This window comes from Taudactylus pleione, unplaced genomic scaffold (assembly GCF_031769625.1).
Source record: "Taudactylus pleione unplaced genomic scaffold, aTauple2 ptg002751l, whole genome shotgun sequence".
NCBI lineage: Eukaryota > Metazoa > Chordata > Amphibia > Anura > Myobatrachidae > Taudactylus > Taudactylus pleione.
In genome coordinates this window covers 1,857,154-1,877,795 of record NW_028287126.1, presented here as the reverse complement: position 1 = coordinate 1,877,795, position 20,642 = coordinate 1,857,154, and the positions used below count along the sequence as shown (strand labels likewise).

At 46.8% G+C, this 20,642-nt stretch overlaps 1 protein-coding gene across 1 annotated transcript in view; it reads left to right on the top strand.

Moving 5' to 3' along the window:
• The window catches only part of TMCO4 (transmembrane and coiled-coil domains 4), a 47,982-nt gene that overhangs the window by 8,686 nt on the left and 18,654 nt on the right, over positions 1-20,642 (top strand). The window contains exons 2-10 of the mRNA XM_088466302.1: positions 5,342-5,500; positions 5,595-5,769; positions 6,851-6,878; positions 11,209-11,341; positions 18,512-18,609; positions 18,696-18,839; positions 19,920-20,039; positions 20,257-20,421; positions 20,502-20,638. Of these exons, the coding sequence (XP_088322428.1) occupies positions 5,364-5,500; positions 5,595-5,769; positions 6,851-6,878; positions 11,209-11,341; positions 18,512-18,609; positions 18,696-18,839; positions 19,920-20,039; positions 20,257-20,421; positions 20,502-20,638 (1,137 nt within the window). The 5' untranslated portion in view covers positions 5,342-5,363. The remainder of the gene's footprint in view (positions 1-5,341; positions 5,501-5,594; positions 5,770-6,850; positions 6,879-11,208; positions 11,342-18,511; positions 18,610-18,695; positions 18,840-19,919; positions 20,040-20,256; positions 20,422-20,501; positions 20,639-20,642) is intronic.

Sequence of the window (20,642 nt, the reverse complement as noted above, 5' to 3'; positions counted from 1 at the left end):
CCCATACACTGACTGATACAGTGTGTCACCCCCTCCCCATACACTGACTGATACAGCGTGTCACCCCCCCCCCCCATACACTGACTGATACAGTGTGTCACCCCCTCCCCATACACTGACTGATACAGCGTGTCACCCCCTCCCCATACACTGACTGATACAGCGTGTCACCCCCCCCCCATACACTGACTGATACAGCGTGTCACCCCCTCCCCATACACTGACCAATACAGCGTGTCACCCCCCCCCCATACACTGACTGATACAGCGTGTCACCCCCTCCCCATACACTGACTGACACAGCGTGTCACCCCCTCCCCATACACTGACTGACACAGCGTGTCACCCCCTCCCCATACACTGACTGACACAGCGTGTCACCCCCTCCCCATACACTGACTGATACAGCGTGTCACCCCCTCCCCATACACTGACTGATACAGCGTGTCACCCCCCCCATACACTGACTGATACAGCGTGTCACCCCCCCCATACACTGACTGATACAGTGTGTCACCCCCCCATACACTGACTGACACAGCGTGTCACCCCCTCCCCATACACTGACTGACACAGCGTGTCACCCCCCCCCCATACACTGACTGATACAGCGTGTCACCCCCCCCCATACACTGACTGATACAGTGTGTCACCCCCTCCCCATACACTGACTGATACAGCGTGTCACCCCCCCCCATACACTGACTGATACAGTGTGTCACCCCCTCCCCATACACTGACTGATACAGCGTGTCACCCCCTCCCCATACACTGACTGATACAGCGTGTCACCCCCCCCCCATACACTGACTGATACAGCGTGTCACCCCCTCCCCATACACTGACAGATACATCGTGTCACCCCCCCATACACTGACTGACACAGCGTGTCACCCCCTCCCCATACACTGACTGACACAGCGTGTCACCCCCTCCCCATACACTGACTGACACAGCGTGTCACCCCCTCCCCATACACTGACTGATACAGCGTGTCACCCCCTCCCCATACACTGACTGATACAGCGTGTCACCCCCTCCCCATACACTGACTGATACAGCGTGTCACCCCCTCCCCATACACTGACTGATACAGCGTGTCACCCCCTCCCCATACACTGACTGATACAGCGTGTCACCCCCTCCCCATACACTGACTGATACAGCGTGTCACCCCCTCCCCATACACTGACTGATACAGCGTGTCACCCCCTCCCCATACACTGACTGATACAGCGTGTCACCCCCCCCATACACTGTCTGATACAGCGTGTCACCCCCCCCATACACTGACTGATACAGCGTGTCACCCCCCCCATACACTGACTGATACAGTGTGTCACCCCCTCCCCATACACTGACTGATACAGCGTGTCACCCCCCCCATACACTGACTGATACAGTGTGTCACCCCCCCATACACTGACTGATACAGCGTGTCACCCCCTCCCCATACACTGACTGATACAGCGTGTCACCCCACCATACACTGACTGATACAGCGTGTCACCCCCCCCATACACTGACTGATACAGCGTGTCACCCCCTCCCCATACACTGACTGATACAGCGTGTCACCCCCTCCCCATACACTGACTGATACAGCGTGTCACCCCCCCCATACACTGACTGATACAGCGCGTCACCCCCTCCCCATACACTGACTGATATAGCATGTCACCCCCCATACACTAACTGATACAGCGTGTCACCCCACCCCATACACTGACTGATACAGCGTGTCACCACCCCCCATACACTGATACAGCGTGTCACCCCCCTCCCATACACTGACTGATACAGCATGTCACCCCCCATACACTAACTGATACAGCGTGTCACCCCCTCCCCATACACTGACTGATACAGCGTGTCACCCCCTCCCCATACACTGACTGATAGTGTGTCACCCCCCCTATACACTGACTTATACAGCGTGTCACCCCCCCATACACTGACTGATAGTGTGTCACCCCCCCATACACTGACTGATAAAGCTTGTCACGGGATGCAGTCAGGAAGCCTACGGTCGAATCCCGGCATGGTACTAATGACAGGCGTCGAAATCCCGGCGCCTGCCATTAGACCTACGCCGGGAGCGTACAGAACGAAGGTAAGACGTGCGCAGACAGCAGAGGGGGGGGGGGGTAGGTTTTAGGGTTCCCGGGGGTACTTAGGGTTAGGCTGTCTGTAGTGGTGTGTAAGTGTAATATACTGTAGCTGTGTATTATCTGTTTGTGTTCTGTAGTGGGGTGTTATATGCTGTAGGTGTATATTATTGTCTGTCTGTAGTGGTGTGTAAGTGTATATTATCTGTTTGTGTTCTGTAGTTGTGTGTTACATGCTGTAGGTGTATATTATTGTCTGTCTGTAGTGGTGTGTAAGTGTAATATACTGTAACTGTATATTATCTGTTTGTGTTCTGTAATTGTGTGTTATATGCTGGTCGTGTATATTATTGTCTGTAGTGGTGTGTAAGTGTAATATACTGTAGCTGTGTATTATCTGTTTGTGTTCTGTAGTTGTGTGTTACATGCTGTAGGTGTATATTATTGTGTGTCTTTGTAGTGGTGTGTATGTGTAATTTACTGTAGCTGTATATTAGCTGTTTGTGTTCTGTAGTTGTGTGTTATATGCTGTAGATGTATATTATTGTCTGTCTGTAGTGGTGTGTAAGTGTAATATGCTGTTGTATATTATCTGTTTGTGTTCTGTAGTGGGGTGTTATATGCTGTAGGTGTATATTGTCTGTCTGTAGTTGTGTGTATGTGTAATTTACTGTAGCTGTGTATTATCTGTTTGTGTTCTGTAGTGGGGTGTTATATGCTGTAGGTGTATATTGTCTGTCTGTAGTTGTGTGTATGTGTAATTTACTGTAGCTGTGTATTATCTGTTTGTGTTCTGTAGTGGGGTGTTATATGCTGTAGGTGTATATTATTGTGTGTCTGTGTAGTGGTGTGTATGTGTAATATGTTGTAGCTGTATATTATCTGTGTTCTGTAGTTGTGTATTATATGATGTAGGTGTTAGTTATTGTCTGTCTGTAGTGGTGTGTAAGTGTAATATACTGTAGCTGTATATTATGTGTTTGTGTTCTGTAGTTGTGTGTTCTATGCTGTAGCTGTATATTATCTGTGTTCTGTAGTTGTGTGTTCTATGCTGTAGCTGTATATTATTGTCTGTCTGTAGTGGTGTGTATGTGTAATATGCTGTAGCTGTATATTATCTGTTTGTGTTCTGTAGTTGTGTGTTACATGCTGTAGGTGTATATTATTGTGTCTCTTTGTAGTGGTGTGTATGTGTAATATGCTGTTGCTGTATATTATCTGTTTGTGTTCTGTAGTTGTGTGTTACATGCTGTAGGTGTATATTATTGTGTGTCTTTGTAGTGGTGTGTATGTGTAATATGCTGTTGCTGTATATTATCTGTTTGTGTTCTGTAGTGGTGTGTTATATGCTGTAGGTGTATATTATTGTCTGTCTGTAGTGGTGTGTAAGTGTAATATGCTGTAGCTGTATATTATGTGTTTGTGTTCTGTAGTTGTGTGTTATATGCTGTAGGTGTATATTATTGTCTGTCTGTAGTGGTGTGTAAGTGTAATATGCTGTAGCTGTATATTATGTGTTTGTGTTCTGTAGTGGGGTGTTATATGCTGTATGTGTAATTTACTGTAGCTGTATATTATCTGTTTGTGTTCTGTAGTTGTGTGTTACATGCTGTAGGTGTATATTATTGTGTGTCTTTGTAGTGGTGTGTAAGTGTAATATACTGTAGCTGTATATTAGTTACTGTATGGTGACTGCAAAAAAACACCAAATACACTTTTTTAATATGAAGTGTTCCTTTATTTAGTTTCATTGGAAAAGTTGAGTTTTCCTTTACATAATTCTCGGCGTGCCATTTAGCGGGCAGTATAGGAGAGGGTGACCTGTCGCCTTCTGATCTGCCAGCAGTGGGTGGAGAGCTTATTTTATGTACTGTATAAAATGGGATGTAGTTATGAGATCTCATTACCGACATGAAAATCCCGACAAGGGATTTAAGATAGGCGTCGAAATACCGACGCCTATCTTATTCCCGACGCTATAACACCGGAGGACACCAGCCCGAAAGAGGTAATTCCAGAGCGCCCTTAGCGTTAGCCGCCGGGGGAGGGGAGGGTTAGGTTTAGGGAGCGTATCGGGGTTAGGGTTAAGTTTTGGGGGCAAGGAGGTTAGGGTTAGGCACCCCAGGGGGAGTATATGGTTAGGCACCCCTGGGGGGAGGTATGGGGGGGTTAGGCACCCCAGGGGGAGTATATGGTTAGGCACCCCTGGGGGGAGGTTAGGGTTAGGCACTAGGGGGAGAGGTTAGGATTAGGCACCACTAAGGGAGGGTTAGCGTTAGGGGGGAGAGAGGGTTAGGGATAGGGTACTTACCTGTCCTGTCGGGATCTTCTCCCTTCGGGCTGCCGGCGTCAGGATATGAACCGGCGGCTATTCAGCCGCCGGGACTTCATATCCATTCCATATAAAAAATGGGACTCCATTTCCTAACATTACACTGTATAACCGCTCATCAGACAATAAAAGGAGGGTTCAGGGTGACGAAACTCCGTCCCGCAGTAAGTCGGGGCTGCTGACTACCGACCAGTATAATCTGTAACACTCTAAATAAATATTACACTGATACATAATGTGGATGTGTTTAACCATCTCAAATATAGGATATGGACACAAATTTTATTGTAATAGAAATGACTAAACTGCCAGCTAAAAAAGCTTAGAAAAGCAACTGGATCAGAGACTGACCTGAATGTTCGCACCAGTCACACATAGAAGGTTCTTTTATGTCCTTTTATGTCCTTTAAATAACAAGTGAAGTACATTTCCACCATGCATCAGATGTCAATATTTCTTAGCTTTCCTTCTTCAAATCATTATCTCTATTTCAACATCTCTCTGGAGGTTGCAAAATATGGCTGCCAGTCACAGACACAGCCAGTACTAGGATTACTGCTTGAAACTTTCTGTGTAATATTTTGGTAGTTTCTAAATAAAGGTACATAATAAAATTATATTGTCCTCACTCTTGCCTGTATTTAGGCTTTTGTTACCATTTCTTCCTTGATTGCCCTCTTAGATTGATGCAAGGTAGAGAAGCTTTTTAAGGAGTGGACACTTTATTTCAGTATAGATCAGCAACACACAGGCTTGGACGTGTATGTCTATATGTGCAGGATATACATATAGAGGCATGAGGGGGTTCTGGTGTGATGGGTGGGGGGCATTGAAAACTAGAGTGAACTTTATTTGCTTTGTAAATAATGCCAGTCATTCCCTCTTGCTCATTTATGCGCAGGTTCGGTCGCCAGGGTGACATCATGGAGGATGAATCAGACGGACGGAGTGCTCTTCCCCAGGTCGTGCTGGGGAGGTCGCTAAGTGAGCCGGCTCGGTTTGCCTATGCCGGCCTCTGTTGCCTATCCCTGGCTCATCTCTTTCCAGAGAAGGAACAAAGGTACATTTGTATTTCTGAACCAACTAAAAGAATCTCCACACAGTCACCCCCATTGTCAGTCTATAATGATGTGTTATAATGTCACCATGTGCAGGGAGTTCTGCAGGAAGTTTGTGGGTGACCTGGTGCGTTGGCTGGCTCTGTGCCCAACCGTCATTCCCGCCATGGAGGCGTTTGCCAGTGGTTTGGGGGGAGAAGGAACAGACACATTCACTCAGGTTCTCCTGGAAGATTCCGCCATGAAGGCAGACCCGACTATTATCACTCAGGTAACACCGTACACTCAGCAGATGACGTGTCACGCAAAGCCCATCTCATCCAGAGAACCACCGTGGTGCGTTCCCGCGGCCCACGTTGCAGCTCGCAGGTTTAGTCTCCCACCTCACACATTAGGAGCTGCCATCTCTGGTGCTCTATGGTGGTCTAGTGGTGAATTATCTGGTACGGCGGCTCCAACAATGTCTTCGGGGTTCGGCAGTCAGATGATGAGAACTTCAGTGGATCCAGTGGCGCTTCCAGCGTTGAGTATTGCTAATCGTAAGCCTCCCCCTCCCATAGCCTAACCCTAACCATTCCCCTAGTGCCTAACCTTAACCCTCCACTGCCAGTCTGTGCAGAAGGTCGGCATTTCCTATGTCGACACCGTGGGCAGTATGTAGTCGGGATGCCAACGGTCTAAATGCCGACTGTCGGCATCCCGGCTGTCTAATCCCAACAAGTGTCTGATGACAGGCAGGCACCTCCCCAGGAGGTTAGGGTTAGGCTAGGGAAGGGGGGTTAGGGTTAGGCACCCCCGGGGGTAGGTTAGGGTTAGGTACCTCCCCGGAAGACTTAGGGTTAGGCTGAGGGGAAGGGGGGTTAGGGTTAGGCACTTAGAGGGGGGTTAGGGTAAGGCACTTAGAGGGGGGTTAGGGTTAGGCACTTAGAGGGGGGTTAGGGTTAGGCACTTGGGGGGGGGGGGGGGTTAGGCACTTGGGGGGGGGGTTAGGGTTAGGCACTTGGGGGGGGGGGTTAGGGTTAGGCACTTGGGGGGGGTTAGGGTTAGGCACTTGGGGGGAGGTTAGGCACCCCTAAGGGAGGGTTACGGTTGAGGGGGGGGAGGTTAGGTTAGTAAATATAAAAAATATGTACCTGTCGGGATCTTCACTGCGGGGCTTCCGCTGTCGGGATTTGAACCGCCGGCCGCATCATACTGATTCCCTGTGAACATGTTATCATACTACACATGACGACATGCTCAGTGTCGACATCGTAACTGCCTACATTGTGATGTTGACATTATAAATGTCGGCATTTTGACTTCATCCCTCTCACGTTGATTATTCATATCCATTCTCTCTTTTCTTGCAGGATCTGGTGTCTTTCTGCCTCCAAGACGGTAAGTTAATTGCGCGCCTCATGGTAGACCGGCAACGAAGCCTAGAGCCGCTGCGTTTATAGGATGTAACCACTAATTCTGAAACCCATCTGTTCTCAGTAAGACGCACCCAATGTACAGTATTGTTCTTTAATTGTCAATAACAAACCGAGCAGCGGGGAAGACGGAGCCGCCATTAAATTCTGCGAGTGTGAGAATTGCTGAAATGTTTATAGATTACTATTAAAGGGGAAGTGCCAAATAATAGGTTCCTGGTAATAATAATACAAGGTAATAAAGTGTTATGCAGGTTTAAATAAGATATCGTTACCAGCGACGCACCGAGGGTTACCGTTCTATAAAGAGAGAGATCTTCTGCTCTCTGCAATCACACAGCGACGGACACGGATCACGCAGATTGCAGGAATTGTAATTATGCTTCTCACGAAAATAGTCTCAAATATATTTTCCTATGTGAAGTATGTTTCCCGGTATATACGCAAAGATGGTAAAATAATGTAAGTACCTGTACGCAGGGCAATTGCTGCTGTGCTGTGCGGAATGCCTGTCCCCCCAGCAGCCTCATGGGGCTACGTAACTAACCCTTCCTGTGCCCTCCTGCATATCACCGCTGTGACATCGGTCTCTCTTGTACATCGCAGATGGTGGAGCACCTGCGTATGTTCAGAATGAGAACCGCGTGACCGCACGTAGTGCCCCAAACCGTTTGGGGCCGAATAGGAGGTGGCGCCGACCTGCGTTCCCGGAATCGCGGGCGTGTCATCCCGATTTCCTGGGAGCGCCAAGGCTGGGGTCTGCTTATCGATGGTTGCGATGTTGATCCGATGCTGGGTCTTCGGAAGCAGCGTTCGGATCACAGATGCTGCCATCCTGTGTCCTTCAGACGCCTCCTGCGGAATGACCATATTTACACATTGCACGCAGTCGGCCAGTGTTTGCTGTCTGTACATGCATCTGAGTCGCAGTGCGTGTGCGGCTCACTGCGATCGGGAATGCAATCGCAGAGAGCTCGCAGAGACATTAAAAAGTGATTGACAGGAAGAGCTGTTTGTGGGTGGTGATGGGGGGGTGGTCGGCCAAACGCTGGCGTGCCAGTGCATCTGATCGTCTTTGCATGGACGTGCATAAATTAGCCGCTGCTATAGCAGACGCAGCCTGGCGTCCCTCTGCGTGCAGGAAGATTAGCGGTTTCTGCGGCAGGATCATGTCAACCACAACTGTGCATACGGGTTCGCTGGTTATTGATGTCACAAATATTTCTGCAGATTTGCTAAGTATTATGGATGTAGGTGAACGTAAGGGGGCGTGTGTATGTAGTGCGTAAGGGGGCGTGTGTATGTAGTGCGTAAGGGGGCGTGTGTATGTAGTGCGTAAGGGGGCGTGTGTATGTAGTGCGTAAGGGGGCGTGTGTATGTAGTGCGTAAGGGGGCGTGTGTATGTAGTGCGTAAGGGGGCGTGTGTATGTAGTGCGTAAGGGGGCGTGTGTATGTAGTGCTGGGCATTTGCTGCTTGTGCTGTGAAGGAAGTGCGATTGCATTCATTAGCATATCTGCGCTTTGGCCGGGTGCGAGCGAATGCAGATGTGCGATCTGTGCTAAATCAGGTCCTGAGTACAATGCAGGTCTGTGTTATACTAATGGCAGCACTGCGCACCCCTGAGTACAGCCACATAATAGCACTGAGTACAATGCAGGTCTGTGTTATACTAATGGCAGCACTGCGCACCCCTGAGTACAGCCACATAATAGCACTGAGTACAGTGCAGGTCTGTGTTATACTAATGGCAGCGCTGCGCGCCCCTGAGTACAGCCACATAATAGCACTGAGTACAGTGCAGGTCTGTGTTATACTAATGGCAGCGCTGCGCGCCCCTGAGTACAGCCACATAATAGCACTGAGTACAGTGCAGGTCTGTGTTATACTAATGGCAGCGCTGCGCGCCCCTGAGTACAGCCACATAATAGCACTGAGTACAGTGCAGGTCTGTGTTATACTAATGGCAGCGCTGCGCTCCCCTGAGTACAGCCACATAATAGCACTGAGTACAATGCAGGTCTGTGTTATACTAATGGCAGCGCTGCGCACCCCTGAGTACAGCCACATAATAGCACTGAGTACAATGCAGGTCTGTGTTATACTAATGGCAGCGCTGCGCACCCCTGAGTACAGCCACATAATAGCACTGAGTACAATGCAGGTCTGTGTTATACTAATGGCAGCGCTGCGCACCCCTGAGTACAGCCACATAATAGCACTGAGTACAATGCAGGTCTGTGTTATACTAATGGCAGCGCTGCGCACCCCTGAGTACAGCCACATAATAGCACTGAGTACAATGCAGGTCTGTGTTATACTAATGACAGCGCTGCGCACCTCTGATTACAGCCACATAATAGCACTGAGTACAATGCAGGTCTGTGTTATACTAATGGCAGCGCTGCGCACCCCTGAGTACAGCCACATAATAGCACTGAGTACAATGCAGGTCTGTGTTATACTAATGGCAGCGCTGCGCACCCCTGAGTACAGCCACATAATAGCACTGAGTACAATGCAGGTCTGTGTTATACTAATGGCAGCACTGCGCACCCCTGAGTACAGCCACATAATAGCACTGAGTACAATGCAGGTCTGTGTTATACTAATGGCAGCACTGCGCACCCCTGAGTACAGCCACATAATAGCACTGAGTACAATGCAGGTCTGTGTTATACTAATGGCAGCACTGCGCACCCCTGAGTACAGCCACATAATAGCACTGAGTACAATGCAGGTCTGTGTTATACTAATGGCAGCACTGCGCACCCCTGAGTACAGCCACATAATAGCACTGAGTACAATGCAGGTCTGTGTTATACTAATGGCAGCACTGCGCACCCCTGAGTACAGCCACATAATAGCACTGAGTACAATTCAGGGCTGTGTTATACTAATGGCAGCACTGCGCACCCCTGAGTACAGCCACATAAGAGCACTGAGTACAATGCAGGTCTGTGTTATACTAATGGCAGCACTGCGCACCCCTGAGTACAGCCACATAATAGCACTGAGTACAGTGCAGGTCTGTGTTATACTAATGGCAGCACTGCGCACCCCTGAGTACAGCCACATAATAGCACTGAGTACAATGCAGGTCTGTGTTATACTAATGGCAGCACTGCGCACCCCTGAGTACAGCCACATAATAGCACTGAGTACAATGCAGGTCTGTGTTATACTAATGGCAGCACTGCGCACCCCTGAGTACAGCCACATAATAGCACTGAGTACAATGCAGGTCTGTGTTATACTAATGGCAGCACTGCGCACCCCTGAGTACAGCCACATAATAGCACTGAGTACAATGCAGGTCTGTGTTATACTAATGGCAGCACTGCGCACCCCTGAGTACAGCCACATAATAGCACTGAGTACAATGCAGGTCTGTGTTATACTAATGGCAGCACTGTGCACCCCTGAGTACAGCCACATAGTAGCACTGAGTACAATGCAGGTCTGTGTTATACTAATGGCAGCACTGTGCACCCCTGAGTACAGCCACATAATAGCACTGAGTACAATGCAGGTCTGTGTTATACTAATGGCAGCACTGCGCACCCCTGAGTACAGCCACATAGTAGCACTGAGTACAATGCAGGTCTGTGTTATACTAATGGCAGCACTGCGCACCCCTGAGTACAGCCACATAATAGCACTGAGTACAATGCAGGTCTGTGTTATACTAATGGCAGCACTGCGCACCCCTGAGTACAGCCACATAATAGCACTGAGTACAATGCAGGTCTGTGTTATACTAAGCTGATAAGTGAAGTGTTATATTGTACGTTCCTGAATCTGTCCGGCTCTGTTCTGACATTTAACATGTTAGTGTCGCTCTAATAAGCCGTATGCAGCAGGCTCTAGAGATGAACGACACACACTGCTGCGGTCACACACATACGGACGCGGTCACACACACACTGCCGCGGTCACACACATACGGACGCTGTCACACACACACTGCCGCGGTCACACAGACATGGGCGCAGCCTGGGAGCAATGATTTACCTATTGAGCCCTATGAAATGTCGGCTCCTCCTTAGCAATGTCCTCTTTGCTGTGTGTCTTATAGTGCTGTGATGGAGTGGGAGCATATAGTGTATACTTCATGTCCTAACAATGGTACAGTGGAAGTAGGGGCTGAATAGTGCCGCTGGGTCATAGATGAAAATGTTTGGCGTTAGTTGTCCTTTAGTAAATACAGTTTGGTATCAGAGATCCTAAACCTTTATATTTGCTCCCTCATGGGGGGGTTTCCTGCCTTGTAAAGCGTGTGTCTGTATTTGTGCAGGATACTACGATGCACGGAGCCGGGTATTGATCTCCCATGTCTCTTGGCTGCTGCGCGTTCCCCCGGAAACCATGGAGATGAGCGAGGAGTCTCTGATGCAGGACCTGAAGCAGTACACAGAGGAGCCGTCAGAGTAAGCACCTGTGTATACCCTGCCCTACAGTGTAACGTGCGCAATGTGAGGGTCTCTCTACTGCTATTCACATAGCTAGCGCAGTCTGCCATGCTGTGTGCCGAACCGTATACCTGAGAATGCAGCCTATCAACCAATGACATCACTCTGTGCCTCATGCCTCCAATGTGAATCTATACCCTGAATTGATCACCATTCAATTCATGCCTCAATTGTGGAACTTGTTTCAAGAGAATACACTGAATTGATCATGGTCACACATTGCCTCATGCCTCATTTATATCACTAGTGAATTGAAAGGCTGAATTGATCACATAGTGACTCATGCCTCATATGTCATTAGTGCCTAGTGAATGGATAGGCTGAATTGATCGCACAGTACCTCATGCCTCATATGTCATTAGTGCCTAGTAAACGGATAGGCTGAATTAATCACACAGTGCCTCATATGTCATTGGTGCCTAGTGAATGGATAGGCTGAATTGATCGCACAGTGCCTCATATGTCATTAGTGCCTAGTGAACGGATAGGCTGAATTCATCACACAGTGCCTCATGCCTCATATGTCATTAGTGCCTAGTGAATGGATAGGCTGAATTGATCGCACAGTGCCTCATGCCTCATATGTCATTAATGCCTACTGAATGGATAGGCTGAATTGATCGCACAGTACCTCATGCCTCATATGTCATTAGTGCCTAGTGAATGCATAGGCTGAATTGATCGCACAGTTCCTCATGCCTCATATTTCATTAGTGCCTAGTGAATGGATAGGCTGAATTGATCGCACAGTGCCTCATATGTCATTAGTGCCCAGTGAATGGATAGGCTGAATTGATCACACAGTGCCTCATGCCTCATATGTCATTAGTGCCTAGTGAACGGATAGGCTGAATTGATCGCACAGTGCCTCATATGTCATTGGTGCCTAGTGAATGGATAGGTTGAATTGATCGCACAGTGCCTCATATGTCATTAGTGCCTAGTGAATGGATAGTCTTAATTGATCGCACAGTGCCTCATGCCTCATATGTCATTAATGCCTAGTGAATGGATAGGCTGAATTGATAGCACAGTACCTCATGCCTCATATGTCATTAGTGCCTAGTGAATGGATAGGCTGAATTGATCGCACAGTGCCTCATGCCTCATATGTCATTAGTGTCTAGTGAATGGATAGGCTGAATTGATCACACAGTGCCTCATATGTCATTGGTGCCTAGTGAATGGATAGGCTGAATTGATCGCACAGTGCCTCATATGTCATTAGTGCCTAGTGAATGGATAGGCTGAATTGATCACACAGTGCCTCATGCCTTATATGTCATAGTGCCTAGTGAATGGATAGGCTGAATTGATCGCACTGTACCTCATGCCTCATATGTCATTAGTGCCTAGTGAACGGATAGGCTGAATTAATCACACAGTGCCTCATATGTCATTGGTGCCTAGTGAATGGATAGGCTGAATTGATCACACAGTGCCTCATATGTCATTAGTGCCTAGTGAACGGATAGGCTGAATTCATCACACAGTGCCTCATGCCTAATACGTCATTAGTGCCTAGTGAATGGATAGGCTGAATTGATCGCACGGTGCCTCATTTATGTTACTAGTTCCCAGAGAACTATTTGGCTGCATTCCCCTGAATAGTTAGTCCAGCTGACAAATAGCCTCATTTAGGAATAATCTCACATTGATGGAGCAATTATTATTACGTAATGCGGCAGTGACTGTAACCTCAGCGTCTATTAATAGTCTTTATAACGGTGTTTACAATCTGAGTCTATAATGTGTGACATCTCCCATCAGTCTCTGTCATCATTCATAAATGGGGCTGTCACGAGCTGTCTCTTATCTGAGATTTACTGTCAGTCTAATAACCGGGAGGTGACAGCTCACAGACATACAGAGATATAGCCACAAACAGCAGCCTGGGAGTATATACAGCAGATATACAGAGATACGTATACCTGTATACAGCAGCCTGGGAGTATAGTACAGCAGTCATACAGAGATACGTATACCTGTATACAGCAGCCTGGGAGTATAGTACAGCAGTCATACAGAGATACGTATACCTGTATACAGCAGCCTGGGAGTATAGTACAGCAGTCATACAGAGATACGTATACCTGTATACAGCAGCCTGGGAGTATGGTACGGCAGACATACAGAGATACGTATACCTGCATACAGCAGCCTGGGAGTATAGTACAGCAGTCATACAGAGATATGTATACCTGTATACAGCAGCCTGGGAGTATATATAGCAGTCATACAGAGATACGTATACTTGCATACAGCAGCCTTGGAGTATAGTACAGCAGTCATACAGAGATACGTATACCTGTATACAGCAGCCTGGGAGTATAGTACAGCATTCATACAGAGATACGTATACCTGTATACAGCAGCCTGGGAGTATAGTACAGCAGTCATACAGAGATACGTATACCTGTATACAGCAGCCTGGGAGTATAGTACAGCAGTCATACAGAGATACGTATACCTGTATACAGCAGCCTGGGAGTATAGTACAGCAGTCATACAGAGATACGTATACCTGTATACAGCAGCCTGGGAGTATGGTACGGCAGACATACAGAGATACGTATACCTGCATACAGCAGCCTGGGAGTATAGTACAGCAGTCATACAGAGATATGTATACCTGTATACAGCAGCCTGGGAGTATATACAGCAGTCATACAGAGATACGTATACTTGCATACAGCAGCCTTGGAGTATAGTACAGCAGTCATACAGAGATATGTATACCTGTATACAGCAGCCTGGGAGTATAGTACAGCAGTCATACAGAGATACGTATACCTGTATACAGCAGCCTGGGAGTATATACAGCAGTCATACAGAGATACGTATACCTGCATACAGCAGCCTGGGAGTATAGTACAGCAGTCATACAGAGATACGTATACCTGTATACAGCAGCCTGGGAGTATAGTACAGCAGTCATACAGAGATACGTATACCTGCATACAGCAGCCTGGGAGTATAGTACAGCAGTCATACAGAGATACGTATACCTGCATACAGCAGCCTGGGAGTATATACAGCAGTCATACAGAGATACGTATACCTGCATACAGCAGCCTGGGAGTATAGTACAGCAGTCATACAGAGATACGTATACCTGTATACAGCAGCCTGGGAGTATATACAGCAGTCATACAGAGATACGTATACCTGCATACAGCAGCCTGGGAGTATAGTACAGCAGTCATACAGAGATACGTATACCTGTATACAGCAGCCTGGGAGTATAGTACAGCATTCATACAGAGATACGTATACCTGTATACAGCAGCCTGGGAGTATAGTACAGCAGTCATACAGAGATACGTATACCTGTATACAGCAGCATGGGAGTATAGTACAGCAGTCATACAGAGATACGTATACCTGTATACAGCAGCCTGGGAGTATAGTACAGCAGTCATACAGAGATACGTATACCTGCATACAGCAGCCTGGGAGTATATACAGCAGTCATACAGAGATACGTATACCTGCATACAGCAGCCTGGGAGTATATACAGCAGTCATACAGAGATACGTATACCTGTATACAGCAGCCTGGGAGTATATACAGCAGTCATACAGAGATACGTATACCTGTATACAGCAGCCTGGGAGTATAGTACAGCAGTCATACAGAGATACGTATACCTGTATACAGCAGCCTGGGAGTATAGTACAGCAGTCATACAGAGATACGTATACCTGCATACAGCAGCCTGGGAGTATAGTACAGCAGTCATACAGAGATACGTATACCTGCATACAGCAGCCTGGGAGTATATACAGCAGTCATACAGAGATACGTATACCTGTATACAGCAGCCTGGGAGTATAGTACAGCAGTCATACAGAGATACGTATACCTGCATACAGCAGCCTGGGAGTATAGTACAGCAGTCATACAGAGATACGTATACCTGTATACAGCAGCCTGGGAGTATGGTACAGCAGACATAGGGCCTGATTCAGCAGGCATTTAATGGGCGGGGGCAGCCGGCGTTCCTGGAAACGGGGTGTCTAGATCCTCCTCCAGTGTGAGCCATTAAGTGTCCGTGTACGCGGCCAGTTATGTGACACGCCCCTGGCAATGCCATAATGAACGATTTTTTTGAACTGCAAACGATTTTTGCATATTCCCTTAATGAAAATCGTTGAGTTGACAAGTCTGACTGAACTACAAACGTGAACGCGCATGAACAATAATCGTTCATTGTTTGACTCAGAAAGTGAACGATTTTTTCAAACGATTATCGTTTAACGATAATAGTTCAAAAAAATCGTTGTGTGTGTGTATGCAGCTTAACTGTTATCATAGGGGTGACGTCTTCTTTAAGGAGTGATTGAAAGACCCTGTTAAAATAATAATTATGCTTCTCTGGCGCCAGCACTTTCCAAAGCGCCGTTTTCTCTGTGTCATCCTTATTTGTGGAATCTGAAAGTAGAAAAATATTTTAATTGTTTTTTTTAAAGTGGCTTCTTATTTGCAGAAGCTGCAGACTGATACCCCTCTCACTGTACAAGCAATAACCCGGGTTACCGTGCAGTGTGAAAGGGCCAGGCATTTCAACCCTGGTCACGAGAAGCCGGCTCATGGAGCAGCGTGAACGGGTAACCCGGGTCCTGGAAGAGCCAGCGTTTGGAGATGAGATCATCCCCAAACGCCGGCTCTCGTGTGATGGCGGTGAATGCCGGGTCGGGCCGCCAGTCTGAAAGGGGTCTCAGCTGGGTCGCACCTGGAATAGACCTGTGAAAAAAATCCCAGGTGCGACCCGGCATTCAGATGTGAAAGGGGGATGATCTGAACTCTGAAAGACCTCATGTAAATTTCGTAGCAATGTGTCTGTATCCATGGTCTTCAATTTAGCGATGTAAAATATTGATCCGAATTAATATTATATATATTGTGATATGATCGGGGTAGGTGGTCCCTCTCCTGGGGTAGGTGGACACCTCCTTACACACAGCAGCCAGGAAACAGCACTCCAGTCGTGGGTTTTTGTGCAAGCTGGTCGGCACCAGTTTTTATTGTGCAACATCAATAGTCAATTAAACCAAACATAAAATAACTCCTAGCCCGGCTGGGCACTGACTAGACAGGTAATTTCCTCTCTACAAGTGGCAAGGCCTACTGCCTCACCACAAACACAGCTCTTTCAAAAGGTCACAGTGTCTCTGAACAAAACCTCAGTGTCTGTTCTCCCCAGGGTGTGTGAGACACTACATCTAAACTCTTACACAGCTATATTGAGCCACTTCCAGGTGTAATCCCTAATTAGCCTGCTCCCAGGCTGAAAGGCCTAACACCTGAAATGGCCCTGTGGATGGAGCCCTCCCTTCTCTCTCACATCCACACCCCCGGGACCCATTCTCCGACTTTTACCAAAAGCCGACCCTCAAATCTGTTTGTAAAACAGACTTTTCCTGGGGGTTAAAATACATATTACAGGAATCTGGGACACATATGCACGCCATCCCTATCTTCTCTAGTGCTCCTATCACATATATATATATATATATAGCCTCGATATCAGCTCATGTACGATCACACAGGATTTCTCTGTAGTATATGTATAGTGTTGTTGCAATGTCCTTTCAATAACTGTTTCTCTATTCTGTCTGCTGCGTGGCAAGGAGCTGTGACTCAGGTATGTAACCGTTTTTTACATCTTTGATAAGTTTAAGAGTGGCTCAGTCGTCCTCTGTTATATACTCCTGTCCCGTCTGTCTGTTCTCACGGATGCTTCGTTTAGGAGGACGGCCTGTTCTAGGTAAATGTACAGTTATTCCATATTCTCTGTTTCTTTATGACAGACTGACAGACAGTTTATATATACTTCCCTTTGCTGTTGCTTTTCAGTAACCTTTCCTTTGATTTCCTTTCCCGTTCTTTGAACTTCATGATGAAGCTCTTGTTTGGCAATGCACTAATGAACATCTCGCAGCCTGGGTGTATTTTATTAAATCCGTTTAAACACTTTAATTATACACTAGTAGACTCCAGTCAATTAATTATGCAATCTCTAGAGACAACTGATTGCACTAGGGCTTATTTTGGTGTAATTTAGCAATAGGAGTTAATACATAAATATTGTCCCTTTTTTCTTTTGTAATTAAGAAAAAGTTTTTACGTTACAGACAAATTTGTGCTAATCAGTGGTTAGAATCGCAAAAGATATCTATGAAATGAGAACATAAAATCTGAAAAGTCCCAAAGTGGTGAATATTTTTATTTCTAGGCACTTACAGAAAACTTTTCTCTGTATATGGAGCGTGCGGCTGGTTTCCTCTGTGCGGAGCGATAATTGCTGCTCTCTGCACTTCCCCTGCTTTATTCTGTTCCTTGCTGGGCTCTAACTGTGCGTTATGAAGACGCCGTGTGATTTGTTCTCATACAGTAATTATTTTTGTTTGTTTTTACCTTTATTTCTGTCGGGGCTTTTGTGCTGTTGTTTATATTCAAGACCCGAACAGATTGCTCACACCGGGAATGCTTCTGTGGTAATAGCAATCAGTATTGCTGACTTACATGAAGCCGAACGTTGTCATTTTACACAGAACCTTTACTACCTTTGCCAGACTCACCGGAAACCCTTCTCTCACCTGGGGGGGGGGAACTTCTGCAGTTAATAATCCAGCCGTCTTGAGAAGTCGGCAAATATTCATTAGCGAATACGATCTCATTCTCTCACTACTTTTAGAATAAACTTTTACTGTATTATTTATTCATCCCGTCTCAATGGGAGCTTTTCATGTCACTGAGCAGAGGCACTCTGTACCCCGTGTCTCAGTGATGTCACTGTTTATTGTTTTTTTTTTTTATCTAAAAGTTTTGATTTAAAGGGCCCCTGAACATAAAAAGTTTATCCATTAGTTACATGAATGCTATTGTTCTCTAATCGCTAATTCAGAGCTTTATAAATTTAATTTTCTACATTTTGCTTCCGAAATCTGAGCTTCCTAAATCTGTTTTCTTTGGCATATACTGTGATTCTATCTCATTATCCATTAGATGGTTTTAATGGTTCTTTCCTTCAGTAGGTTCACGACACATATTTCTTCACTATATAGGATAAAACTTTGATGGTATCCAGGATATATTTTTCACCTCACAATTTGTACCTCCAGGTCCGTCCAGGCCTCCCGCCGTAAAAAGGAGCTCCGGAAGAAGATGAAACGATACCTGCTCATTGGCCTGGCCACTGTCGGAGGAGGGACAGTAATAGGTGAGGGGTCTGTTCTAATGTGCGGTACTATGATCGGCTGTCCAGGCAAGCCTTAATGTGGTCCCCGATGTCTTACTGTGAAACAGGACTGACCGGAGGTCTGGCAGCTCCGCTAGTAGCTGCAGGAGCGGCCACCATCATCGGAAGCGCTGGAGCCGCAGTCCTGGGGTCTACTGCCGGCATTGCCATCATGGCATCACTGTTTGGTGCAGCTGGAGCTGGGCTGACAGGTGAGACTTTGACTCCTTCATCTGAGCTAGACTCAAGCAAATGGATTAACATGAGTTTCATTCTCTCAGGTTGTAGAATGGATTATAATAACATGTGGCTGTGTGATATTGAATGAGGATCCAATAAGTGTATTGTCTTTCACATTCCGAGGATTTACACTGACTCATTCTCTGTTGTCTAAACTACACTTTCAAGATGGCCTCCTTCATGTTGTGTGAGGTAGACTGTGTTCATGGGCTGTAGCGAGGGTGATTTACCCATCTTACAAGATGGCCTCCTTCATGTTGTGTGAGGTAGCCTGTGTACATGGGCTGTCGTGTGGGTGATTTACTCTTCTTACAAGATGGCCTCCTTCATGTTGTGTGAGGTAGACTCTGTACATGGGCTGTTGCGTGGGTGATTTACCCATCTTACAAGATGGCCTCCTTCATTTGTGTGAGTTAGACCTTAGTACATGGGTTGTCATGTGGATGATTAACCCATATCAGATCGCCTCCTTCATGTTTATGTGAGGTACATTCTGGTACAAACTGTCATGTGCCTGATTACCCCATAGTATAAGATGATGTCCTTCATCTTTCTGTGAAGTAGACTCTTCTCAATAGTGTCATGTGACAGATAAACCCATCTTATAAGATGTCTTTCTTTATGTTTGTCAGATAAATCTGGTAAACGGACTGTTATGTGACCAGTTTCCCCATTTTACAAGATGGCCACCTTTTGGTTTGTGTGAGGTAGACTCTGCTCAATGGATTGTCATGTGACTGATTTCCCCATCTTATAAGATGGCCTCCTTCATGTTTGTGTGAGGTAGAATATGCTTGATGGACAGTCATGAGACAGATTTCCGCATTTCACAAGATGGCCACCTTGTTTGTGTGAGGTAGACTCTATTCATTGCATTGTCATGTGACTGATTTCTCCATCTTACAAGATGGCCTCATTCATGTTTGTGTGAGGTAAAATCTGCTTGATAGACCATCATGAGACCGATTTCCCAATTTTACAAGATGGCCTCCTTCATGTTTGCGTGAGGCAGACTCTGTAAATGAACAGTCAGTGACTTGAGATTTTTACAGGCTACAAAATGAAGAAACGAGTCGGAGCTATAGAGGAGTTTGAGTTTCTACCACTAACTGGCGGACGTCGGCTCCACATCTGTATCGCTATCACTGGATGGCTCTCCACCGGCAAATATGGTGAGTGCCTCATTCATAACCCTGTTATACTGAGAGTGACCGAGATGAACTAGATCGTGTATTGCCCTTTAGCCTTGTTCTTGTGTTTGACTTCCTGAATGGCTTCATTGGACGGAACAGTTTGTATTCAACTGGGAGTTCTCTGCTGATGAAAGCAGAGGGTTAGTGCATATTGGAGTGAGTGGGCACCGAGTCATGTACAGTTATTTCCTGACAGGTAGTTTTGCCGCCCCGTGGCAGAGTCTGCTGCACTCCACTGAACAGTACTGCTTAGCGTGGGAGTCGAAGTACCTCATAGAGCTGGGAAACGCACTGGATACGTTACTAAACGGTCTGGTGAACATCGTCGCCCAAGAAGCCCTGAAATACACCATCTTGTCAGGTAAATCTTTACTGCACAAGAAACTCCCCCCGTACTGACAGACTACACGGACGTTGCTCTCACCCTCCCTCTTCCCTCAGGGATCGTGACGGCTCTGACGTGGCCAGCCTCGCTCATCACCGTGGCCAGTGTCATCGATAATCCCTGGGGTGTGTGTCTCAGCCGCTCGGCAGAAGTGGGGAAACATTTGGCGCACATTCTGCTCAGCAGACAGCAGGTAA